General features: G+C 48.0%; 1 protein-coding gene across 3 annotated transcripts in view; it reads left to right on the forward strand.

The window, feature by feature from the left end:
• The window catches only part of MDN1 (midasin AAA ATPase 1), a 2688524-nt gene that overhangs the window by 893708 nt on the left and 1767196 nt on the right, over nucleotides 1-27620 (forward strand). For all 3 annotated transcript variants that reach the window (XM_069606482.1, XM_069606484.1, XM_069606483.1), the window contains exons 35-36: nucleotides 19195-19392; nucleotides 26026-26234. In XM_069606482.1, the coding sequence (XP_069462583.1) occupies nucleotides 19195-19392; nucleotides 26026-26234 (407 nt within the window). The remainder of the gene's footprint in view (nucleotides 1-19194; nucleotides 19393-26025; nucleotides 26235-27620) is intronic.

Raw genomic sequence — 27620 nt, forward strand, 5'->3', positions numbered from 1 at the left:
CAGCAAAGCTGCTGAGGGACTCAGTAGGTAAGGGAAATTAGCCATAAATGAGAATTCTCCCTAGCAGTCCAGTAGTCGACTCTGCCTTCCAAGCCAAAAGCCTTGCCTTTTATTCAGGTTTCTCCCATTCATTCCAGCCTAGCTGTCATTCACCCAGCAGGGTGGCTGTCCTTGCCGGACAGTCAGCCGGCCAATCACCACAGAGTGCATTTGGGTCTCCTAGGAGACTAAGCAAAAGGCGTTTCGGGCACCTCTCTCACTTCCTTCCCCTGCCAGACACCCTGGAGCCAGAGGCGGGCTTCACTTGTGAATCCCGCCAAAGGCAAAGTGAACAAAGGGACCAAACCTGGTTTGGCGCGCAAAGTAAATCTCAAGAAGGACTTTTCCACAAAGAAATGGCGAAAAAAGACGACCATCTATGGCTAATTTCCCTCACCTAGTGAGTCCCCCAGAAGCTTTGCTGGAGTTTATTTTTTTCCACTTGGTAAGAGCGAGAGCTTTTCCCCACTCTTAGCTGTGTTTTGCCATGTGTTTCCAACTGTTTTTGTGATTGTGGACTCTGGAGTACACCAATTCAGTAGCCCCCTTCTTTGTGTGTGTCACACAGCACCTTCTGTGCAGTGACACAGGGTTGTCGTTCAGACTCCCACCGACTCAATTTCTAAGGTGACTACTGTCCCCCAGAAAAGGGTAAAGTTACCATTAACTTTACTTAGTCAATCTATCACAGATCCAGTACACCCCATCTTCCATGGAGTACTGGAAAGGGTTAATTTGTATCCCTTTTTATCTGTACCTCCTAGAGCATTGTTTCCCTCTTTTAACATTTAGACATGGCTGGTGGCAGTGGTATCTACCCTAAATTTCTACCGCGGTTATCTTATATAACCGTGGTAATATTGTAGGCTATTGAGTTAGCCTTGAACTTAAACCCGTTTGACCAAATCCCTTTTCTTTTGGCTCCGGTGCTGTTTATTCACCATTTCTTTTTGTTAAACTCCTTGTGTTTTGCTTTGCGTGGCAAACCAGGTTTGCCTTCTTTGTTCGCTGTCTTTTGGCGGGCTTCTATCTAGAAGCCCTCCTCAAGGCGCCTGGGTGTCTAGGTGGGCTGAATGTGAGGGAGTGGTGAAGTAATCCCCTGCACAGGGTATCCTAGGAAACCCAAGTCGCACTTTGTCACGATTGGTCAAGGTGGTTGTCCGGGCTGGACAACCCCCCTGCTGAGTGATTGACAGCCAGGCTGTGTGAATGGGGGTTTTGCACATAAAAGGCAAGTCCCTTGGTCTAGAAGTCAGAGAGTCGCCACTGGAACTACAAGGAACCGAAGAGAAGCGGAAAGAACGACGACTGCTGCAACTACCCCGTCCGGGTGAAGCCCTGCTGCAGTCCTGAGCTATCTTGCCTTCAACAACTAAGAAGATCCAGTCCGGAGTCTTCTTCCCTTGAGCTTAGTGGGGATAACCAGCTCATCTTCCACAGCTATAGGATCCTCTTCCTTAGCCGAAATCGCTGCACACAGCTTTTGTGGTCCGGATAACCACCTGAAGAGCCTCTCCTGTTTTTTTTTAAGGAGCGCTCCTTTTGTTACTCGTCGCTGCTGCCGGCTTCATCCCTTTGTGGTGCAGACTCCCTTCAGACGTCGTCCTTCACAACGAAGCTCCAGGAATTGTGGGTCTGCGGGAAACCACTAGGAACAACTGCCAGGGCACCAGCAACACCGTTGGAACAAGGTACTATGTTCTACTTGAGGAACCTGGGTGAATCCCTTTTCTTATTTCCAAGGCTTGCCCTTGTCTTCCCTCCTTATAACTTTTGCTTCCGAACATTGACAATATCGAAGTACCTTTGGCTACGTTGAATCTCAAACTATCTGACTGTGTGATCCTCGGCAACAGGCCCTGATGTCTTTCAACCCTGGCTCCGAACCTTTGACTTTTGAACTCCCGTCTTTGAGTGTTTCTTGATTCTGCCTGCCTAACCAAAATATTGCCTGTGATTTTTGCCTCCAACTCCCTCTGGGTATCTCAAGTGCTAAGTTTGTTTTTACCCCGGTAGCATTTCATGTCACGGATACGCGTTTAGTTAGTGGACCGAACTGTCAAAAAGTGATCGCAATTGTATTTGCGGTAACGTGTTTTGTTCATAACACCGGTGCATTCAACACAGGGTACTTACCTTGAGACTTACTGTACAAAGTGCATTGGTTAGTTGTATATTTAACATGTGGGTTTTATTTGAGTTTAATAGATATGTTGTGTTTATAACGAATGGTTTAAAAATGTACTTATATATTTTACCTGAAACCTTGAGTCAGTGTTTGCTTGAGTCACAGTAATTGTGGTCCCTTTGTGTAATCTCTGCTACTGCTCATGTACTCTGGAGATGAGCCTGGCTGCTCTGCTACTGCTACCACTATAATTTAGTAGTACAGGCTTGTACCAAAGGTAAAACTTGTATTGCCACCTGTAGTCTTAATTGTGTGTAGTGGTCCCTAAGGGCACTGCACAGGATTATGCCTAACACAGGGCCATTTTGACAAAAAATGGCAACCCTTTGGTACTTTACTGCAGCTGCTAATTCAGCCCGCGGTAAAGGCAAACCACAATAGTTTAAAGTAAACCACTACCACCAGCCATTCAGTGAGGAAAGGGTAACATAAAAATGTTACATGAGAAGCTAGACAAAGGGGATACTAAGTAACCCCTCCAGCACTCTATTGTAAGTGTGTGCTAGGTCTAGAAAGTTACAAATGTAAGTAGTCAATTTAGCTTTTCAGATCTGGGAAACCGTTTATCCCAGAGAAGGTATTTAAACCTTTGGGAAATCTGGAAGACTTACCTGTGCCACTGCACTGAAGGTGCTATGTGACACAATGTGAAAGATGATGCCTATGGAGCTTGTCAGGCTCCATAACCAAAAGAAACAGAGTTCGAAAATCATATTAAAATACACGAGAGTGTGGGAATAAGGGTTTCACTCTCTCCAGGCTAAAAAAATCAAGTCCTCAAAATCCAGCAAAGGTGGAGGGAATTAGCACATTTCTGAGAATTCTCCCTAACAGAACTCACAAACGGAAAATGGTGAAAAAAGAAGACTGGGCAATTGGGGGGGCATTTTGAAAAAATGGTGACCCATGGGTCTTGTAATGCAGCAGAGGGTTCAGCCTGCGGTATCAAAGCACAATGTTAGGATAAATTAAACCATTGCCACCAGCCAATTAAAGTAGTGAGAGTAACATAGAAATGTTACATGAGAATGTAGGAAAAGGGTCTACTAGTAACCCCCCAGCACTCCACATAAGATGGGGTGTGCTGGACCTACAAAGAGAAATTAAGTAAAGTCAATTTCACTTTACTATACTTGGGAGCTGTAGCTCACACAAGAAAAGGTATTTAAACCTTATGAGAAATCTAAAGGATTTCTCAGTGACAATTCACTGAAGCTGCTGCGTCACCCTTCAAAAGGCAGATGCCTATTGAGTTTGTCAGACTTCAAAAAAACAGTGAAAACTCAAAATCCAAATCAGTTAAAACACAAGGGAGTGAGAAAGGTCTCTCACGCCATGGTTTAAATGAAAAAGTCCTGTGTCCAGCAAAAAAGCTGAGGGTCTCTAAGGTTGAAGGGAATTGGCACAGAAATGAGAATTCTCCCTAAAAGGGTCCCAAGACGAGGCCAAGCACCTAGAGTCAGTTACCGTTTGGGTCACCCCATAAGCGGGTAGCGCGGTGGGCAGGGTGCGTTCAACCTCACAATCTGCCTCGATCGATCAAGTTCCTCCTCAAAAAGGAAATCGAACAACCCGGATAAACTGCAGGAGAAGCTAGAGAAGCCTAGGATGGAAGAAAAGTCTGCCGACCTGCCCAAGAAGGCTGAGGCGGCGCAGGAAAAATAAAATTGTCATTGATGATTGAGATGGTTGCGGCTGCTCTCTCAAAGGCCAAAGGGACTGACCCTGCAAAGGTAGCCTGACTGCGCCCAGGGTGTCCCTATCCCTGGGACGGGAGGCCTTGGCAGGGGTGGTGGCGAACACACCGGAAAAGAGGATGCCATTGCTGAGCCCGGAGGAGACACCTCGGGGTGCAAAAGAGGGGGGCAATGGTGTGATGAGGTTCCAGGCCAGCCACAGGCCGTAGCCCAAGACATGGGTGTTTCTTCCTCGGATGAGTAGGACCAGGAGTCCGTACACACAATTCACAAGGACGTGGATGACGACAGTGTGGCGCCCAGTAGGACTACTGCCTGACCCTGCAGAGAGATGCATCTCTGGACATCCCTTCGACCCTACACGTTGGTGTCTGAAATCCAGAAAAGCATGTCGCAGGACCCAGCTCCGGTGGCCCAGGATAAGCCTCCTGCGAAAAAAGGAAGTGCCATCCAATGCCGCTGCATCAACTTTCACACCCGCGCAATTTTCCCTCCCCCTGGGGGACCTGGACACAGCGGATGAGATCATGGCAGGCGGGTCACCGCCGCAGAGGGCATCCCCATCGGATGAGGTGGGATTGTTTCATGCCATGGTCAGAGCTCTTCCAGTTGTCACCCAAGGAGACCAAGAAGGAAGACCAGGAGAAATATCATGGCGTGCCCCTACTGGACGACGTGTGGGAGGAAGGCCTGGCCCTGTTGAAGGATCCCGCAACGGCCCGTTGCCAAGCGGGATACTCTACAGAAAAAATGTGCCGGGTAACGGAGTCCGCTCCCAGGACCTACGGTCACAACAGTAAACAAACTCTGTGGTGTCGGCGATTGCGAGGAAGACATCGTCTGTCCCCTAGTCATGGTACTCGCTCCCTCCGGACATCGAGGGGAAGAAGTTGGACTCCATGGGAAGAAAGGTAATCTACTCTGGCGTCCGCCGTCCATGCGGCCAACGTGCTGGTAATCCTAGCTAGGTACGATCGCAAATTGCGGTACAAACGGGCCCGGATTCTGGAGTTCCTGCCCGACAAGCGGGTGAAGGCAGTTGCACCCCTCCAGGAGGGGAAGTGGATTCAGACCATGCCATCACGGTGGCCCTGGACATCGCTGACACGGGTTTCCAGCAGATGGGCAACAGTGTCTGCCTTTGTTGTCGTGGCTGGCTTAAGGCCACCAATTTCGGTCAGGAGATCCAGACAAGGGTACTGTACATGGCCTTCGGGGATAACCTCTTCAGGAAGGCAGTCGACTAGTCCTTGCAGACCATCAAGACGGATACGGAGATGGCTCGTTCCTGGGTACTCTCCATCATCACTGCTCTTACTTTGGTGTCTCCATAGGAAAGTCGGGCAGATCGACGAAAGGTTTTGGTGGAGGCTCCTCATTGTACCATCAGACCTCCTGAACTGCCAGGAACAGAAGTCACCAGGAGGCCTACAGAGGCCATTCCAAGGCTTTCTGTGCAGGTGGTCAGCGCTGTTATCGCCCCCAAGTCGGAAAGCAGTTGCCAAAGCAGGACTGAACCAGCCAGGACATTGGGCCCCCACCCATGCACCCCGGTGTGAGGCTGGCTGACAGGGTTCGTCATAGAGTGGAAAAAGATCTCCACCGACAGATGGGTGCTGGACTCTGTCGCCCACAGCCATACCCTGGAGTTTCAGCTAGTGTCAGCGGATCCCTCTGGTGACCCGGCAAGAGCAGTACATCCCTCCGCTCCTGCACGACGTCCGGGCCATGCTATGGAAGGGGGCGATGGACCTAGTCCCAAGACTGGTCCAGAGTTTACTCCAGGTACTTCTTAGTCAAAAAGAAGATCGGGGGCTGGAGGCCCATTCTAGGCTTGCAGCGTCTCAAGTACCTCAAGTGCAAAAAATTCAGGATGGTCACGTTGCAGCACATGCTCAACCAACTGGAGGAAGGAGACTATTTGATGTCACTGTATCTGGAGGACACCTACTTCCACGTCCCCATTGACAGGAAGCATCGAAAGTTCCTATGCTTTGTGGTGCAGGGAAGGCACTAACAATTCAAAGCCCTCCCTTTCGGCCTAATGTCTGCTCCCAGGGTCTTACAAAGTTCCTGGCACCAGTGGCGGCCCATCTACGTCTAAGAGGGATTCAAACGTACCCGTACCTCGACGACTGGCCCATCCGGGCCAACTTAAGAGAGGTAGTCATCGAACACACTGAAATGACCGTCCAGCTGCTGACGGATCTCGGATTCTCCATCTATTATCCAAAGTCGTGCTTGATACCATCGCAGAACGCACTCCTGGGAGCCAGGCTCAACACGGTCTCCTGCTTAGCGGCACACTCGGAGCAGAGGATAGCGGCTCTGCTCAGCAAGGTACAACGGCTGTTGTCAATGAAGTTCCACGGTGCGGACCATCAAGTCGCTGCTCGGCATGATGTCATCGACTATACAGGTTGCGAATGCAGCCTCTTCACGAGTTCCTGGGTGCCCGCTGGATACAAGTGGCTGGAAGCTTTGCAGACAAGATCTCTCTCGATGAGTTCCGTCGGGCGGTATGGTCATGGGGCATACACCAACATCGCCGGGGGCAGAGGGTTTTTAACCCCCCCTTAATTCTAGGAGACTGTCACCACAGACGTTTCCCTGGAGGGCTGGGGCGCCCACACCGGACGTTAACACGCCTGAGGCCTGTGGCTGCCGCAGCAGGATGATCGCCACATCAATGTCCTTGAGCTGTGTGCAGTATTCTGGGCCCTAAAGTCTTTCCTTCCATGCCTGAAGGGCAAGGTGGTGAGGATCTTCACGGACACCACCACTATGTTCTACATCATGAAGCGGGGGGGCACCCAATCCCAGCGTGCTCCAATGAGGCACTGAGCTTGTGGCACTGGGCAGTCGTTTAAGTGATGGTCCTTGTCCCCTTTCACCTAGCGGCAGTGAAGAACACCATCACCGACTCATTCAGCAAGGAATTGCACTCCTGCCATGAGTGGGAACTTTGACAGGACCAGGTGGACCGCATCTTCAACAAGTGGGGCAGGCTCCAGAACGATCGGTTTGCGACGACGGTGAACTCCAAATGACAGAGGTTTGCCAGCAGGGTCCATCAGCCGAGGATCATGGCCCGACGTTCTTTCCTGTGGGAAGGCCTGTTCCTGTATGCGTCTCCTCCCCCATTGCCTTTCCTGCTGCTAGTCACCGATCAATTCACAGTGCCGATGCAGGATACTTGTCGCCCCGGCGTGGCTGAGGCAGATTTGGTACCCAGACATTCTCAGCCTGTCTGCGTCCCCTCCGGTCAAGCTGCCGGCTGTCACGGATCTGCTCACCAGAGAAGGAGGCGCAATCCTGCTTCATGACCCAGGATAGCTGAACCCTGGGGGCTTTGCTCCTGCATCCCTAGAGTTCGGAGGATAAGAGTTTCCAGCGGACTGCAGGGAGGTCCTTGCCAAGGCCAGAGCGTCATCAAGTCTTAAGTGCTACGGTCACAAGTGGAAGCGTTTTGCTACATGGTGCTGGTTGCAGAAGATCACCCCTCCAAGGGTCACAACCCCACAGATTCTTCATACTTGTCTTTTGGCCAAGGTGGGGCTGGCACATGACTCTATCAGGGTTCATCTGGTGTCTTTCTCCCGCTACTCCAGGTCTCCAGGAAGATCTTCACTTTGGTCCCATCGTCTAGTCAAGTAGTTCCTCAAAGGACTGTTTCAATCTTTCCCACCGGTGAAGGCTCTTGCCCCAGTGTGGGAACTCAACATGGTGCTGACGAGGCTCATGGGAGACCCCTTCGAGCCTATGCATCTGGCCCCTCTCATGTTTCTTTCATGGAAAACTGCTTCCATTGTGGCCATCAACTCTGCCAGCAGGGTGGGCGAGATCCTGGCCTCATCCTGCAAACAGCCATATCAGACTTTCCACTAATCGAGCATGGTGCTACGGATGCACCCCTCCTTCATGCCAAAGGTTCCTTCGGAATTACACCTAAACAATCCTTTGGTGTTAGCTGTGTTTTTTTCCAAAGCCTTTGTCACCGGTTGAAGGGCCTTGCTCTTGCTTGATGTTGTTGTGCTCTGAAGTTATACGTGGCTCGCACCAAAGAGTTTTCGGAAGACATTGTGAACTTTGATCCAGCGACCCATGGGAAGGCCTTGCCCAAGTCTTGCATCTCCAGGTGGCTCTCTGGCTGTATCACACACTGTCATATGTTGGCAACCTCACGTCTGCCCGGCCGTCCAAGAGCCCATTCCACCAAAGCAATCGCTGCAACCACGACATTTGTCTGGTGTGCCCCCTCTAGACATCTGGTGTGCCCATGCGCACCTTCACAAAGTTCTACTGTGTCGACACATTCCAGAGAGGAGTCAAGGGTTGGCCATGCAGTGCTACGCAACCTGTTGGCATGAGTTGAGTCTTTTCCAGAAGTAAGTGTAATTGCTACTCTTGAGCCTTGCCACCTCCCAGTTGTTGTGTAATGTTGTACTGCTATGTATTCTTTATTCATGAGCATGTGAATCCTTGCCAGACCCCATGCTAGAGAAAGGCACAAGTTACTTACCTGTAACTATTGTTCAACAGCATTGGTCTGGCATGGATTCACTTACAAACCCTTCCTCCTACCCCTCTGTGGTGGCTCTTGGTCATATTGCCACTGTACGTGCTACCAAATCTGAAGTTGGCTGCCAGAGTAGGGGTTTAGGGAGTGGGCAGTCATTGGCTGGGGGCAGTATGACCCAGAGTACAGTGATTGGGTTAGAGGAGATATATAGTTTGTAAGGAAAGCTGTTCTCTCTTACCGAGGATTCCCAACCTGACAGGGCATATTCATGAGCATGTGAATCCATTCCAGACCAATGCTGGACAACAATAGTTGCAGGTAAGTAACTTGTTCCTTCGTATGGATTGTGTCCTCGCACGTTTTCCTAATCTTATGATAAATCCTTAAATCCAGCTTCGCTGCTTCTGAAAAAGAGGGCGCTGTGCTCGAGGTTGCGGCGTTGACTGTCCCTCGACGGGCTCCGTACTCTGTCGAGGTCACTCATGGTATAAATAGCTCAAGCCGCGCCCGTTGCTTCAGTTCCGTTTTTCCGATCGCTTCGCTATCGAGAACGGCGCACTTCAAGTTTTGCTGAGAGAAAAATGTTGTCTTCTACACCTTCGACACCCAAGACTTGGTTTAAGAAGTGCATCGATTGTGGATCGAAAATGTCAATTACGGATCCTCACTGAGTGTCTCTGATGCCTCGGTTCAAGTCATCGAACCGACGACTGTGGCTCCTGTCAGTATATGACGGAGAAGGCCCTTCATGAGAGGAGAGGTAAACTGTCCGTGGGCAGGGAAGCTTCTAAAGCTAAGGCTGTGTCCAAAAAACATAAAAAAATCGACCGATTCGTAGGAGTCGGATCGCCGTAAACATTCCAAGAGATCTCGATCTCGTAGCAGGTCGAGATGCTAGTCCTCTTCCTCGTCTAAAAAAACTGAAGAGGAGACATAGGTCTCCTTCATCACCTTCTGGGTCATTGACCGAAGAAATTCGATGTCCGACAAAATCGGATTCCCCCAGAAAATGGGAGGAATTTCTAAAAAAGATGATGGAGGTATTTGAGAATGCGGCCCGACCCCCTCGAATAAACCTCAGAAGAGCCATACCCCTAAAGTCGCTCCATTGGAAGACAAAAGTTGGAAACTACTATGGTTAAAGCCAGTAGTGTCGAGGATACTCGAAAAACTCGAGATGACGCCAAGGCGTCAAAGACTCTTCGAGAGTCGAGTATCTCTCCGGTGCCACATAAAAAACATAAGTCGTCGAAGGATTCCACGACTTCGTCGACGCAAAAGCGTCTTCGATGCCTGTGTCGAAGTCTTCATCGAAGATTCCTTCAACAACTTCAAAGGATTTTTCTATTCCTTCGACAAGTATTGTGGAGGAAGAGAGGAGATTTACTCCTTTACCCAGATCTGACTTTAAGTCTATGTCCTCAATTTATGAGGAATCTGCCTCAGAGGATGAGGAAATCTCTCCTTTTGGAGTTCAATATGGCATAAAGCAAGTTCCAGAGTCTAAAATGAGACCTGAGGGATACTTTGCATTCTACCAATGGCATTGACCCGTCGCCAGAATTAGAATTTGGCAGACCTGATCCTGCAGAACATGCAGACTCAGGGTACAGGAGTCTTATGACTAGAGTAATTGAATATATGGGTTGGGGTAACAAGTCACCCGTTTTTGAACAGGATGATATGACGGATATAGTTGTCAGAGATCCTCAAAAATATCCAGTTCTCCCTTTCCATAGGGTTCTTCAGAGGACAGTGGAAAAAAAATTGGGAAAATCTGGAAAGTATTGCTGCTGCAAACAGTAATTTTCCCAGGAAATATAGACCAGCTGGTTCTGATCCTGAATACTTTTAACCAGGCATCCGACTCAGTCTAGTTGTTCAGGCAGCATCTACATCAAAACAAACAGCATATCCCACTATCCCTCCGGATAGAGAGGATAGAAAAATGGATACTTGGGCCCATAAAGTTTTCACTTCAGGCAGCATGGCCCTTAAATCAACCAATGTCAACTGTACCCTGGCCAGGTTCACCCATAACCTGTGGGACTGTATTTCGGCTGCGGCTGATCATATTCCAAAAGGCGAGGAAAGGGAAGGCTTCCTGAATATAGTCAAAGACGGGAAGGAGGCAATGGGGGAATATCTCCAGTCTGGACTGGATACTGCTGATAGTATCAGCAGATCCATGGCTGCAAGCACGGTTCTACGCAGATTTGCGTGGTTGAGGAAGTCTGGGTTTGCACCAGATGTGCAGGCCAGACTTCTCAACATGCCCTTTGATGGCTCGTGGCTGTTTGGCAGTAAGGCTGATGAAAGCCTAAAAAAACTCCAGACCTCAAAAGGGGCAGCTAAATATCTTAGTGCCTCCATGCGCCAGACTCAGAAACCCTATTCTGGCTCATCTTCCTGGAGGGGTCGTTCTTTTCGATACCACTCCTCTTTTGGTAGAGGAAGAGGACAGGCTTTTCAAAGAGGCAAAAAGAATGTCCCTCGTGGAGCACGAGGAAGAGGTGCGAAACCAGCCTCAGGAGCGGCATCTTTGCCCTCGGGCGCTCCTGCAGCGACCTCCAAATCACTCAGAAACCTTGTTACATACAACACCAGTGGGGAGGTAGGATCTCTCAGCATCTGAAGGAATGGCGGGGCATTACCTCAGATGCTTGGGCACTGGAAACAGTAACTCAAGGTTACTGTCTCCCCTTCCAAAAAAAGGCCTCAATCATCCACCGGGAGCTAACTCTCTCAAAATTCCAGACCCGCTCCTGTTGCAGGAAATTTTAACCCTGCTAGAGAAAGGGGCTATAGAACAGGTACCTGTAGCGGAGAGGAACAGGGGTTGTACTCCCCATATTTTCTCATCCCAAAAAAGGACGGAGGATTGAGATCCATCTTGGATTTAAGAAACTTGAACAAGTTCCTAAGGAAGGACAAGTTCAAGATGGTGACCCTTTCTCAGATCCTTCAGGCTCTACAACTTCAAGACTGGTTGGTATCATTGGACCTTCAGGATGCTTACGTTCATGTGCCAATCCATCCCAAGCACAAAGTACCTGAGGTTCGCGATTGGCAACTCTCATTATCGGTTTCGAGTTCTGCCTTTCGGGTTGACCTCCGCCTGAGGGTTTTCACCAAGCTGAGGCCGTAGTGGCAGTGAGTCTCGGGAGCGGGGGGATTCACGTCTACCCCTACCTGGACGACTGGTTGATCAGAGCATGTTCTCCCGAACAAGTTCAGGAACATCTTTTGATCACCTCCCACTTCCTTCAGAAATTGGGATTCTCCCTCAATTTCATGAAGTCCCACATTATACCATCCCAAAAGCTCCAGTTTATCGGAGCAGTCTTGGATACTTCCTCGGGAAAAGCCTCGCCTCCTGAGGTGAGAGCTCTCCACATTCTGCAGATGGTGACAAAATTCCAGAATGCCCAACATCTACTGGCCTTCAATTTTCTGAGGTTGCTCGGCCTCATGGCATCCTGCATTTTCCTAGTGCCAGAAGCCAGATTGAGAATGAGATCCCTTCAATGGGCACTCAGAACTCAGTGGTCCCAGTTCTCAGAGAATATGTCATCTTCTGCAAGTCCCGAGCACAGTTGCTCAGGATCTTCTATGGTGGGCTGCAACGACAATATCCTCAAAGGAAAATCTTTTTGGCAACCATGGCCGGAGATAACAGTAGTGACGGATGCCTCACTCAAGGGGTTGGGGAGCACACACCAACGATCTGACAATAAGCGGTCGTTGGTCTCCATTGGAGTCCAAATTACACATCAACCTATTGGAGCTGAGGGCAATCAGACTAGCGCTGAAGGTCTTTCTGCCCTCTGTACAGGGAAAAAATGTTCTGATATGACGGACAACACAGTGGCCATGTATTATCTCAACAAGAGAGGTGATGTAGGGTCACTACCACTGTGCAGAGAGGCAGTGCAGCCCTGGTTCTGGGCAATACGAGAAGGAATCTCTCTATCGGCAATTCACCTAGCCGGAGAGCAGAACACGGCGGCAGATGCTCTGAGCAGGCAGAGCACAATCTCCCATGAGTGGGAGCTAGCTAATGAAGTCCTTCTGGAGATCTTCACCCTTTGGGGAACCCCTCAAGTGGATCTGTTCGCCACCGCGATCAACCGGAAGTGCGATTAGTACTGCTCAAGGGAATTTCCTCAGAGGAGCTCTGGGAGACGCATTCGTAGTGGAGTGGAAGTTTCCACTGCTGTACGCGTTTCCTCCAGTCCCTGTGATTATACAAATAATCAGGAGGTTGAGAAAGTTCAGGAAAACTATGATCCTAATTGCCCTGGATTGGGCCAGTAGGACTGTGGGATGTTTTTACCCATGCATCCAAGCCCTACATTAAAACTGTGCAGTACTTTCATGGAAAACATCATGATGGCCAGAACTCCCCAGAGAGTGCACAGGGAAAACATGAAGAATAGGCTGCCACCCGTTTTTGCCTATGTTGTGAGCACAGGAGGGCACTGCCTAAAACCACCATTGGGATACACACACAGTAGCCTGAAACCATTGGGAATGGCAATGCTGATTGCCAAAAAAAGCAATTCAGATCTGTGGGGAATTCATTTTCTTAATCCCAAAAATGGTTGCATTACCAGTACTCACCACTATCAGAAAGCTGGCGTTTTAAAACCACCAGACTTTTGTGTAAAACTGAAAAAATGAAACAAAACCAGACCAAGGAAAGACTTGCTAAGAGGTGGATACAATGTAAAACTATATTCTGAAATGACTTCAAGGAAGTAATTATTTAATGTATAGGTACAAATTGTCAGTTTGATTTGAATGTAGAAAACTGGGAACAAAAAGTGACCTTTAGCTGAAACCTGGCGTAATGAAACTGGATTCTGCCTGACAACTACCCCCGACAGGAGAAACCTGTTCAGCCACTCTTCCCAGGACTAGCTGCATCCTGCTGCCCCTTGCCAGAAGGAGTTGTCACCTCTCTGATTAGATTAGGGGTGGAGCAGCTGGGGACTACAGGGAGTTGAACAAAGGCTTGTCCTGGACTCAGGCAAATGTTATATTGGGGGCGTCGTAAAGTGGCTTCCTCTTAGGGGAAACTGGGCGGGCAGTGCCTCTGCTAGCAGCTGAGCTTGGGGGAAGTGGATAAACCAGTTATTCCACCCTGTGATGTGGGAAGCCACAGTCCTTTTTTGACCAGAGCATAATTTTTAAAATATAGATAACTCATAGTGCGGACTTGTCAGAATTATATAAGTAATATCATTATTTTTGTGATTTTTCTGTGAACATTTTAAGAGGCGTTAGGACCCTGTGGTGTATTCTGGGGGGTTGCTAGCGGAAAATAGGGTCTCACTCCAAATGTATGCATGTTAAAAATCTGACACTTTATCATCTGTAACCCATGTCCCTGGTGCACATTTGTGTAAAATCTGGAAAGGTTTAGAGGTTGTTATCTGGATGAAAAAGGGAGAATTCTGTCATCAGTGGACACGACATAGTACAAAGACAGGGATCGGATGGTTTGGTGCTACAGAAAATACTGGACCTATAATATTAGAAAAATGGTGCATAGATAAATATGTATTTGGGTCAGAAATAGATTTGTGTGCAATCTGACAAGGGGAGGTTCCTCTGACGCTAAAACCTACAGCATCACTCTGACTCACATTTCCTTCCCCCAATCATGTGAAAGGGAGAGAATTGGGCCAATGACAAGTGAGAGGGGCAGGTTTAGTTATGACCAACGCACACACCCACCTTCCAGAACACATAAAAAGAGACTGCTGGGACAAGTAGAGACATTCAATTCCATTTGCTGCGGAGCATGCTGACCGACGACTTCAAATCCAGAGATCCAGACTTCAAATCCATCAATCTCCAAAGACCAGAACTTTACTTCAGAACTTAAAGCAAGGGCCTAAACCCACAAACTGAGAACTCTTCTCAGCAGGCCTCAGCAACCTTAAAATCATTTGAAAACTATTCCACAGCCGGGCGAGCTGTTTGAATTCTTTTGCCAAGAACAATTGCCGGAGACCAGACCAGAGATCCAGAGTGACCCAGATCACTGTGAAGTGCCGAGACCAGAACCGGAGTCCAGTCCAAAACCTGACCAGATCCGTGGCGGGGCCTATTTCAAATTTATATTGTAAGTACCTAGCAGAAATGTGCAGAACCAATCTCTTAGGTTAAAATAGTTTGGATTAGATTATTTTAACCAAGTAGAACTGCCTCCTAGAAATCGTGTCATCTGTCATTTTTAAAGCTGCACAACTGTCACCTGTCAATTCTGCAGCTGTAAGCTGTCACGTCATTTTGAGTTTTACTTTAAATCCAAAAAACAACCTTTACAAAATCGTTCATACCTCTGGAACAGTTTGTCCTAGGAACTTGGTTGAACTTTCATCTGAAAGCTTAGAATCTAAGCTTTCCAACCAACCTAAAACCGACTCCTTATACTTTTGCCGTAATCACGATTCACGCACTCGCGAATTTTGCTGCGATTTGGCCTGATTTCTTTACCTGTAAAAAGATAGCAGCTTTTTGCTTTCCTTTGCTAAAAAATTGTTTGCCTCTTAATAACCATCCCTGAATCATTGCTAAAGTGAGCCTGAGCTCATCCCAAGTATCTCTCACTCACCCTGAACCTCCTAAAGGGAATTAAAAGCATTTTCAGCATATTTCTCACTTCATTGCCACCACATTCAAAGCACTTGGGCCTGTGTTTTAAAACTCATACCAGTTTTCTCTAAGCTTGCTGGGGTGGGAATTGAATTTCGTATTGTCTTTGATTGCATTCCTGAGAACTGTGTGCTCCTCTTTCCATCTCCTTCCATTTCTTACATTGCATAGGGGAGGAGGGTGAATTGCCAGAGAAAAAGTGATTATCTTATCTTTTGCTAAAATCATATCAAGTATTTCTGTACTGCATTTTATTCCTCATTGCTTTTCCCTTGAAATCATAAAAGTATTTTTGCTACTTTATCCATCCTACACCAACTCCTCATTGATTATAAAGAAGTGTGCTAGTGTCAGATTACCCATTATTGATTAACATTATATTTATAAGGGCGATATCGATTATTAATTTATTATAAAAGCATGGTATCTATATTTTGTTTTATTTCTCAAATAAACCTTTTAAACTTGCAAAACAGAACTACCTCTTGGCTCAGTGGGGTCAGGGGGATTCTAAGAGAGGGGTGTTATATAGGGGTAGTCATCCAGAACTCATGAACTGGACATAAAGATATATCAATAAGGGTTTCCATTTAGTATCCCAGACAAGGCATTGACTTAGCTGTAGTGTTGAATTGAATCCTCTTACAGGACGTCGTACCCGGACCTTCTGGATATGTCCACCAATACGTCTTCCGCAAAGAGAGGATCTTTTCTCGCAAGAGGAAGGTCGTGTTCTCCATCCAGAGGTCAAGACACTCAAACTTCACGCATGGTTTCTGAGAGGTTGAGATACAAGGATTGGGATCTTCCGGATGACGTAATGGAGATCCTGCTTTCGGCTTGAAGGCCAGCAACAAAGTCTTTGTACCGATGTCGCTGGAATAGGTTCAGTAACTGGTGGAAGGATAAGGATGTGGACCCTTTTCAATGTGGCACCCCGATGGTGCTTTCTTTTTTATTGCATCTAGCCAATCTGGGGCTCCAGATAGGAACAATTAAAGGATATCTTGCTCCACTGTCCATTTTCAAGCGCACCTCAGAAGAGGTTTCATACTTCAAAATTCCATTAATAATACAATTCCTAAAAGGACTTACTAACGTATACCCTCCAGTACCTTTTCATGTCCCAGCTTGGGATTTAAATTTATTACTTAAGTTTCTGACTTTTATACCTTTTGAGCCTCTACACTCCTGTCCATTGAGACTTCTAACATTAAAGACTGTTCTTCTTGTGGCCTTATCAGCCTGCAGGGTTAGTGAACTTCAGGCTCTCTCATCCAAACCTCCATACACAATTCTTTTAGAAGGACAAGGTATTTCTCAGTTATACCTTTCTTTTTACCAAAAGTGGTTTCCGACTTCCATTTGTCACAAAAAACATTACCAACTTTCTATCCTCCTCATTTGGGCAAAGAGGAGAGACTAAATAGACTAGACCCCAAGAGGGCTCGTAGTTTCTATATTTCAGGGATGTCAAAGTTACGCCAAGGTGACCAGCTTTTTGTGGGTTATACTGGTCATAAACTGGGTTTCTCCAGCATGGGGTCTGGCATGGATTCACATGCTCATGAATATTACCCATACGGGGCGGACGTCTTTGTGGTCTCATCGTCTGGTGAAAGAATTCATGAAGGGACTGTTCAGATCGTTCCCGCAGGCTCCGGCCCCGGCGTGGGAGCTCAACATGGTGCTGACCAAGCTCATTGGACCTCCGTTCCAGCCTCTGCACTCGGCTCCGTTGAAGTTCTTGTTGTGGAAAACAGCGTTTCTTGTGGCCATCACCTCCGCACGAAGAGTGGGAGAGATCCAGGCCCTTTCCTGCAAGCCCCCGTACTTGACTTTTCACGACACGAGGGTAGTGCTCAGGACGCACCCCTCCCTCATGCCCAAGGTACAGTCGGACTTCCACCTCAACGAACCCTTGGTGTTGCCTGTTTTCTTCCCGTTGCCTTCGTCGCCGGCTGAAAGGACTTTGCACTCGCTGCATGTGGCTAGAGCGCTGAAGTTCTACGTGGACCGCACGAAGTGTTTTCGGAAGACGTCACAACTTTTTGTGAACTTTGGACCTGTCAATCAGGGGAAGGCTCTCTCGAAGGCTTCCATTTCCAGATGGCTCTCCGGCTGTATCATGTACTGTCATCGGTTGGCAAACCGACCGCTGCCTGGTCGTCCGAGAGTCCATTCCACCAGAGCGATCGCAGCTACCACAGCGTTCCTATCTGGTGTGCCCTTGCTGGACATCTGCAGGGCTGCTATGTGGAGGCGACGCACACCTTCACGAAATTCTACTGCGTCGATCGTGATTCCAGGGAGGAGTCCAGGGTCGGCCAAGCAGTGCTGCGCAACCTGTTCGCCTAAGGTGAGCCTGGTGAGGAGGTAAGAATTGCTTAATGTTGAGTTTGATGTAATGCTTAATGTTGAGCCTTTGCCACCTCCCGTGGTTGTGCATGTGTGTACTGCTATGTATTCTTTATTCATGAGCATGTGAATCCATGCCAGACCCCATGTTTGAGAAGGAACAAGTTACTTACCTGTAACTGTTGTTCTCCAGCATGGGTCTGGCATGGATTCACATGCGAACCCTCCCGCCTACCCCTCTGCGGCTCTTCACTTGGTCATACTGCCACTTCACGTGCTACCAAATCTGAAGATGGCTGCCAGAGGCGGGGCTTAGGTAGAGGGCAGTCATTGGCTGTGGTCAGTATGACGCAGAGATCAGTGATTGGTTACTACTACGAAAGACAGATCAGAAACGAAACTGATACTGATTTTTTCTTTACCGAGGATTCCCAGCCTGACGATGGGGAATATTCATGAGCATGTGAATCCATGCCAGACCCATGCTGGAGAACAACAGTTACAGGTAAGTAACTTGTTCCTTATCAGTGACAAAACAGACCATATCCCGCTGGATCATTTTAGCTATACTGGAATGCTACAAATTAGCGGCAAAAGACCCACCAGATGGGCTTCGAGCCCATTCTACAAGGGGAGTGGCTACTTCTGCGGCTCTAAAGAGGGGAGTTCCTGCAGCAGACATTTGTTCAGCTGCAACTTGGAAATCAAAGCATACTTTCATCAAGCATTGCTGTTTAGATACTGCATCCTCCAATGAGGGGCTGTTTGCCAAGGCGGCACTTCACTCAGTCCATGAAAATAGTATTTAGTACTCCCACCTCCAAAATTGACACTGCTATGGGAGTCTATCATAAGATGAAGAATACGTGGGAGGACACAATCCATTCGAAGTTACTTACCAACTGTAACGTTCTTTCGACTGGATGTTCCTCCCACGTATTCCTCATCGACCCTCCCATCTTACCCCGCAGTACAGTTCACGTTTTCTTACACTTTCCTCTCATGAAGAGTGCATCAGTCATGAGTCACACCTGGGTGTTCCTCCTATAGTTTCATCGAAAAAACAGAACTGAAGCAACGGGCGTGGCTCGAGCTATTTATACCATCAGTGACGTTGACAGAGTACATAGCCCGTCGAGGGACAGTCGACGCCGTAACCTCGAGCACAGCACCCTCTGCCGAGAATTATTTTTTCCGAAGCAGCGAAGCTGGAGATAACTATCATAAGATGAGGACTACGTGGGAGGAACATCCAGCCGAAACAACGTTACAGTTGGTAAGTAACTTGTTTTTCTGCTTAAGTGCTGGCAGATTTTGGTGACAGTTGTAGCATATTTCTCGGGGGTACTATCAACAGTCAAGTCTGTAATGTCTGATAATGTAGGGCTAGGAGAGATTAATAAAAAAGAATGGACATTTAAGATATGGTAACACAGTTAATGGCCATGGATCACTGCAGCGTGTTGTGGTTGCTTGTTTTGAGAAACGGAAGGTAAATTGACACATTTTAAACATTTTAACTGGATTCTGTTCATATTGGTTGCTTGAATTGCAGGAGTAACTTTCTATTTTGTATGGGTTTTGTTATCTAGATGAAATCTAATGAGTACATAACCAACGAATATCTTGTGCCGACTGGTAAATTTGAACACAGTGTAAAATGCAATTTCGAAAACTGAATAGTATTGTACTCTTTTATTTTTTTTTTTTTCCCTTACTTGAAGGTACGACTTCTTCCTCGGCCAGCTCGGCTCAGCAGGCCCGCAAAGAATGCTTGCGTTTCTTATCTGATAAGCTCTCTGCAATTACCGTGTTGACGGATGATGTCCAGAATGTTCTAAGCATTTATGACCGAACTAAAGAAAGGAAAATTGTTTCAATTGAATATTGTTTTGGAATTCATCCATTCTATATTCCTATAGGTAAGATTTTCTTTCTGTAAAATTACATCCAAGTCCCATAAAAGTTCCTAGACCCAAACCCTTCTTTTCTCATCTGCTACAAAACACAAATACTCTTAGCAATCCTGAATAGATTAATGCATGCAATTAGTTTAGTCTTTTTAGAGAACCAGCATACCTTTACTAAGTACATTAAAACATTTCTCCAGCATGGGCACTTGCATGGATTCACATGCTCATGAATATTCCCCTGTCAGCCTGGGAATCCTCAGTAAAAAGAAAGCTGTTTCACTATAGACTAAACTTCTAATCTCCTCTATAGCCAATCCATATCCTTTGGGTCATTCTAACTCCAGCCAATGATGCTCGTCCTAAGCTCCACCCCTGGTGGCCATCTTCAGATTTTTACCTCCTGTTTCTAGTGATGGGATTTCTCGTGCTTCGCTCTGTGAAATTTGTCAATTCTTTGCTGCTGTTTAGAGATTTTCAATAGTTTCCTTCTATTGCTGCTTCGACAACCATGAAGTGGTGACTACTGCCATCAGGGACACTTCGGTAAAGCTTGTCCTTTCAACGTTAGATCCGTGACTCCAGCAGGTCCAGGCTTGGGCCTACATCTCACCTCGACCATGTCCGATGTGGCAAAGCAAAGTCTCTCCAGGGCCTGAGAATCCTATGGTCTGAAAAACATTTTCGTCGAGAATCTGCATTTTTCCTTGTCCCTTTTTCCCTGCTCATCTAGTCTTTTACTCTTTTTTATGGATGACCTATTTATGGCTCTCAATAGTGCGTGTATGGAATTAAAGTTCTCTAGCAGTGCATTTTTCATGGATTCACTTGCTATGAATATTCGCAGTCGTCAGGCTGTGAATCCCGTGTTACTTTGACTTAGTATTTTTCCTATGGAAAAAAAGTACCTTGAATAATGTCCCATCGACTTCGTTGTGAGTGCTTTTGGTCCCCACCAATGGAACGTAGAGTATATAGCTCCGCCGCCACAGCTCCCCCTCAGATTTTCAGTCTTCCGAGCTGTTGGGATTGCTTGTGTTTCTTTCCTCAGAGAAAATGTTGTCAGAATATTAACATTGCTTTAAATTCCACCAACAAAAACACACACACACAGTGACACACACAGTGACACACACAGTGACACACACAGTGACACACACAGTGACACACACAGTGACACACACAGTGACACACACAGTGACACACACCCTTTTACACACTTTTACACTTACACACACCCTTTTACACACTTTTACACTTACACACACCCTTTTACACTTACACACACACTTAGCTGCACACACTTACACACACACTTACACACACACTTACACACACTTACACACACACTTACACACACACTTACACACACACTTACACACACACTTACACACACACACTTACACACACACTTACACACACACACTTACACACACACACTTAGTTACACACACTTACACACACACTTACACACACACTTACACACACACACACTTAGTTACACACACTTAGTTACACACACACACTTGCAACCATGGAATCTTCAGGACCATAGAAGTCCTTATTTAGGCTGTGCGATGAGGGGGACAGACAGACAGTCCAAGGGCCCGTTGATGAAAGCACCATCGGAGAAACTGAGGAAGAAAGGGTCATGGCCATCCTCTCCTCCGTCGACTGACAAACACAGAGCTAAATCTGCTACGAAGACCTCCTCCTCGATTAAAAAGAAACACTACTTGTAGTCGGAATCTCGGAGATCCTTCTCCGGCCATAAGTCTTCATGTAGACACCTGTCGACGTCCAAATCGTCGTCGAAGTCCACTGCGATGACCGCACCAGCGACGACGGCATAAACGACTACTTTGCCAGGGTCTCCGGCTCATCTCTCGTCGACAACCAAAAAAAAATAATCTGGAGAAAAGCCTACGCACCTGTCGACCACCACTACGATGGAGATTTGAAATTACCGGTCCAGGGCAGTATATTGTCCCCAAAGGTATTTTGAATAGCCCAGCTGGGGCCATGATGGAGCACTGCCAGGCTCCCCTGGGAATGTCTCCCATAGATTACACAGATGTCATGCCAGAAGACATTTTGCAGTATGAGATTGCATCAGATTTTGAGCCTCTGCCAGAGGAATGTCCAGGTGTCATTGATTCCGATCCTGAAGAAGGAACTTCCAAACCTCCTATCCAAGGACCATCTAGAGAGGAAGAGATGCCTCTAAGGTTTCAAACACCTACTCTTCCATTAACACATGCTGGAATGGGTGGTATACATCCACAATACCCACTTTATAAACCCACAATCCTTGCTTTCCCTGCAAGTGTTTGACCAAAGATTATGCCGCCAACCAAAGATTATGGTGAGAAATTGCGGACTTCCTACTGGAACTCCCCACCCAGAGCAATCATGCTTTAAGGCGGGGCTTGCCGAGGCCAAGCATGTGGCGCATGATCTCATGAAATCCACCGTGGCCCATATTGACACCTTTGGCTGTGCCATCTGTATCGCCACAGACATGAGAAGGACAGCCCTCCATGGACAAAGAGCTGGACAAAAAGAAAAACAGCTCACAAAATGGCCAAGTCTCTATCCATCTAGACAAAGACCATGCCCAAATCTCCGTACTCCAATCTCAGCAGTGCTCCGAGAGGGGTCGTATGTACGGAGGGTTCCGAGGCCTCCAGGAGCGTAGATCCAAGCAGCCGGACTGCTCGCCGTCTCAGAGCCGGCGCAAGCAACAAAAAGTGGGGGGGGAGAGGGTGGGGGGCCAGTAAAGGCTTTTTCCAGTCCAGCTTCTCTGCGACAGCCGTCGAGGGAAAGAAGGCAGGACACGCCCCTTCGGGTCCACATGTCTCCAGTGGGTGGCAGGCTTGCTCTCCATGCACATTTCTGGTGCCAGAATTTCATGAACCCCTGTATCCTCTCCATAGAATCCACGGGGTGCCGCTTCCCTATCCAAGCTTCTCCTCTTTCCTCCCCTCCACTCCCACAGGTTGGGACAGCAACTCTTTTGACGGAGATCCAGTCCCTGGAAGAGAGCCAGGCAGTGGAGGAAGTCCCAGCTTCCCAGTGAGACTTTGGCTTTTACTCCAGGATTTTCGCCATTCAGAAGATGATCCAGGCGGGCCTGAGTTGTGCTGGACCTTTCCACCCTCAACCTCTCTTACCCCTGCAAAAATTCAAGATGGTTACGCCAGCTTTTATAGCAGAGACATTAAACAAGGGAGACTGGATGTGCTCCCTGGACCTGAAGGATGCGTACCTACACATCCCGATTTGGCAGCCCCATCGTTCTTTCCTTCGGTTCAGGGTCATGGTCTACCATTTTCAGTACAAGTTCCTTCCGTTTGGCCTCGACTCGGACCCCAGTCTTTTCACCAGGCTCATGAATGCGGTGGCGGCCCTCCCCAGAGCGCTGGGCCTCCACATCTACCCATACCTGGACGACTGGCTCGTCAGGGCTTCATCTCTGGAAGTGGTTCACCACTCTTCCCTTGCCCTTACGAACACACTGCTCAATCTCAAGAAGTCGCAGCTGCAACCTACGCAGTCTGACAATTTTGGGCCTCATCTGGGACACGTGCTCCCAGAAGGTATTACCTTAAGAGGACAACATCTCGGCTAACAAGGGCCACTGCCCACTTCCTCAGCAGAGATGTGACCTCGGCATGGTGGTACCAGCATCTCCTGGGTCTAATGGCAGTGGTCCTATTAGCCGTCCTGCACACGAGAATAAGGATGAGGAGGATTCAGCTGCACTTTGCGGCCTCATTGAACCAGGAGCGGGGCTCTCCGAGATGATCAACATTCCTTCATCTCTCCACCCGGACCTAACTTGGTGGTCCAGAGACTGCAACCTACAATCGAGCCCTTTCGAACACACACTCCGCAGGCCACCATCACCACAGATTCCTCTCTTGAGGGCTGGGGAGCCACCCTGGACGGTCTCTGTCCACTGCTCCTGGACTCGTCTGGAGCAGGAATGCCACATCAATTGGCTAGAGCTGAACGCCATCTGGCTGGCGCTCAAGGCATTCCTACCACTTTTCCGGGGCAAGGTTGTCCTCATCCAGACGGACAACTCGACCAGCATATACTACGTCAACAAGCAGGGAGGCACCAGATCCCCTCTTCTGTGCAGACTGGCGATCAACATGTGCGAGTGGGCCCTGGAAAAAGACCTTTTCCTCACGGTAGTCTACCTCCCGGGGGAATCCAACCTGGAATTGGACAGGCTCAGCAGGCTGGGATCGGACGATTACGAGTGGCAGCTAAATAATCTTGTTGTTCAGGAGATCTTCAACAGGTGGATCTCTGCCACCTGGTACAACAAGAAATGTCCCCAGTTCGCATCCTGGCAAGGTCAGGGCCCTGGCTCTATGGACGACGCATTTCACCTCCAGTGGACTGGCATGAAGGTCTACGCCTTTCCACCCACGCCCCTGATTCACAGGGTAATTTGCAAAATCAAGGAGTCTCGCCAACTCTGCATCATTCTAATAGCTCCATGGTGGCCAGCCAGGCCATGGTTTTCAGAGCTGCTCAGTCTCTCGGAAGGGCCCTGATTCACCTCCCGACGGGCCCAGCACATCTGGCGCAGCAGGGGGGCAGAGTCATCCACCCTGTGCCAGGGAAACTAGCCCTCACAGCATTGTACCTGAGCAGGTAACGCTGTGGCACCTCAGCCTCTCACGGGCCGATCTGGAAATCATACAGGGCGCCAGGAGCAAGGCTACCAGGGCTCAGTACAAAGGCAAATGGACCAAATTCTGCCACTGGGCAGACTCCAAAGGAATCGGCCCCCTGGTGTGCACCTTGGACGATGTGCTCTTTCTCAGCGCACCTCGCCCACTCAGGCGTGCAGGTGGGCACCTGCCGCACATACCTTACAGCCATTGGGGCTTACAGGAACTCGGAGGAAGGCATCTTCTCCTCCAATCCTATCGTCAAACACCTGACGGGACTTGCAAGGCTCTACTCGCCCGTTAGGAGACTGCACTCTCTGTGGGACTTTAACATAGTCTTGGGCGCTCAGGCGCACAAACCGTTCAAGCCTACGGCGTAGGTGGACATCAGGCTGGTCACCATCAAGACGGCCTTACTAGTCGGACTCACCTCAGGTCGTAGAGTCAGCGAAATCCAGGCGCTGGTCGCCTCGGAACCATATACTAAAAGTAGTCCTCCGGGGACACACCCAGCATTTCTGCCCAATGTCCCGTCTGCTTTCCACTTGAACAATGAAATAGTACTTCCTACGTTTTTTCCCGATCCCAAGGATGAAGCACAGAGTGCTGCACTGCCTGGATGTCAGAAATACCCTGAAATTCTACTTGGACAGGACCAAGGGTTTCCGCAAATCGAATGCCCTGTTTGTCACTTCCTGCGGCTCAAGACCAGGCTGTCGGGCTTCGAAGGCTTCCATATCCTGCTGGATGGTCTCTGCTATCAAGGAAGCATATGAGGGCCAGCACAAGCCGCTTCCGGCCAACATGCATGCCCACACAGTCGGGGCCAAGGCAACAGCCATCTCATTCCAGCGCCATGTCCCTTGACAAGCCATAAGCAGGGCGACCACTTGGGCCTCTCCCTCGGCTTTCTGAAAGCATTACTGTTTGGATGCCCGCTCTAGATCTGATGCGGCTTTCAGACAGGCGGTTATCTGGAACCTATTTGCTTGAGGACGGTCTCCTCTCCGCCCTGGGACTACAATCGGTTGTAATCACCCATACAGTATGGAGGAAAGGGGACGGGACGCTAGAATAATTATAAGTTACTCACCGTAGTGACTAATGTACTCTTAGTCCATAGTCCCCTTTCCTCCATACGTCCCACCAACCTCGCCCCTAATAATACTGGTGTCATTAGGCAATGTTAAACCTATTGTCGATGCGTCAATGGGGACTGAGGTGTGGCGCCGGAGTCAGGACAGTGCATGCTCCCTGGGCCGCACCCCCACGCGCCTCTAAATTTAAAGGGGGAAGTACGTTTTTTCTGGAGAAAAAGGTTCAGTCTCCCGTCCCTTGGAAGGGACGCCCATACAGTATGGAGGAAAGGGGACTATGGACTAAGAGTACGTTAGTCACTACGGTGAGTTACTTATAATGTTTCTCTGGTTCTGGTAGCGTCCCCCATGGTGGACGCCCACAAGGATGGAGGAAATCGGACTGTGCACTATGTCACTACGGTGAGTAACTACAATTTCTGAGACACATCTTTTTTTTTTGTTGGTCACAGAAACATTTTAAAAATTCGCCCATAAAATAATTGTAGCAATTAGTGGTATTTTATTTTAGCAGCTGCTCTGCCATTTAGACAGTGTTATTTTTTCAACCTCTCAATTGCGTTTACTTCATAAATACTGATGCTTATTGTACAATAATTGCTGCTCTACCCTGCTCTAGCCTGTCTTTTCTCATTCCCTCACACTTTTTCAATACCCTTGTCCTCCCCCTTCACCCTCCTCTTATGTTTTCTTTCCTTCACTCCTAGCCCCCTCCCTCTTTTCCTCTTTTTTCAGTCTCCCCCTCAGTTTCCCTTGTGTTCTCCCTCACATGTGCGCACACTTTTCTACTAATTGTACTTGCGATTAAGGACCACAGAAGACCTAAATCTGCTTTTCACTTTCTATTTTGCTTTCAGGTCCCAAATCTCAAGGAGATAACTGCACAGATTATGATCTAAGTGCGGGGACGACATCTATGAACGCTCAACGGCTTTTGCGGGCCTTGAAACTAAACAAGCCCATTCTACTGGAGGGTTCTCCTGGTGTGGGCAAGACTAGCCTTGTGGCTGCTTTAGCAAAGTCTTCTGGAAATAAACTTGTTCGCATTAATCTTTCGGAACAAACGGTGCGTTGTAGTCATTAATAGTTTTTCTGTGTACAAGTTTACTTTTTCTGAACACTCATGGCATTAGAAATGTTTTCTGGATGTACATAAATGCGCTGTCAGCATAGCAAGGTATAAACTGGGTTACAGCTTCACTGAAGGAGCATATTTGTTGTTTCTCGGTTACATCATTAAATTGCCATGCTTAGTCAAACTGTTTTTAATCAGCAGGATTTCAGATTTCAGATGCTTACTGAAGGTGGGATTCCTTCACCCATTCTTGTGAAGTTCATTTAACTAGCAGCGCTATTGCATCATTGTTCCACATAAATAATGCTTTGCCTTCCTCCTTTTCAGATTTCACCTGTCCCTTTAGCTATACTACATATCTATTAATCTTTCACATTGCTCATCGTTCATTTTTTTTGTTTGCTCCTGTCATGGACTCTAAGATAGGACGGTCTGATTAGTTAGTGTGACATGAACAGTATTTGAGTACTTTCAGCACCCTGTCAGGAGATGCATAGGGCACCCAGGTCATTTTGGGGACAGGCACGCGCATACAGCAGGAGGATAAACAAGAAGTAAGAAAAGACAAGGTAAATCAGAATGGAACAGGAAGAAATGGCAGACCTTGATGGTGTGCGAACATGAAGGGATGGGAACCATGTACTGGGTAAGCAATGAGAAATCCCACTAGGGGTATACACATGTTGGACTTGAGACTACCCACAGAAATGAGGGAAGCTCAATACCTCTGTGCAAATTACTCTTACAGGCACAACACCCTGCAAGCCCTTGGAAGGGTGCAGCAAGCGTGGTTTCTGTATCTGAGCCTAAGGCACAAACAAGGAGTGTGCTTATACAAGACAAGCCGGTATGGATCCATCCGGTACATATAGTAGATGCCTTCTGTGGAAACAGAGCACAACACAGAGTTACATGCAATCTACTATAGACTACAGGTACAACACGACAAAGGAAGTGGCAGAGATTGCCTCCTAGGTTATAGGAGTCGCTCTCAATACATAGGAATACATAGAGGCATAGGTGCGGACACCATAAAACACTTACCAGACACTAATAGCCCCAAAACAGAAACCGGAGTTCAGAACAGGAAAGCCGGAAATAGGAATGCAGAAAACTGTAGCTCGGAACTGTTAGAGGCAAATAATTAGCACAAAGTAACTCGATCTAAGCATCAAAAGCAGGCTGGAAAACTGGACCAGAAACACACTAGGACACCAACAGACCCATGTCACGATGGTTAGCAAGAGAATAGGGAGCACCCAACCTCAGCTCCTACACCAGGGGGAGAGAAATGGACATACCCAGTCACATCATATAATGCTCATTAGGATACAACTGGGAGTGCGCAGCGCCATTACACACCACAGTCAGGCGGCC

This window comes from Ambystoma mexicanum, chromosome 4p (assembly GCF_040938575.1).
Source record: "Ambystoma mexicanum isolate Mex_15411 chromosome 4p, UKY_AmexF1_1, whole genome shotgun sequence".
NCBI lineage: Eukaryota > Metazoa > Chordata > Amphibia > Caudata > Ambystomatidae > Ambystoma > Ambystoma mexicanum.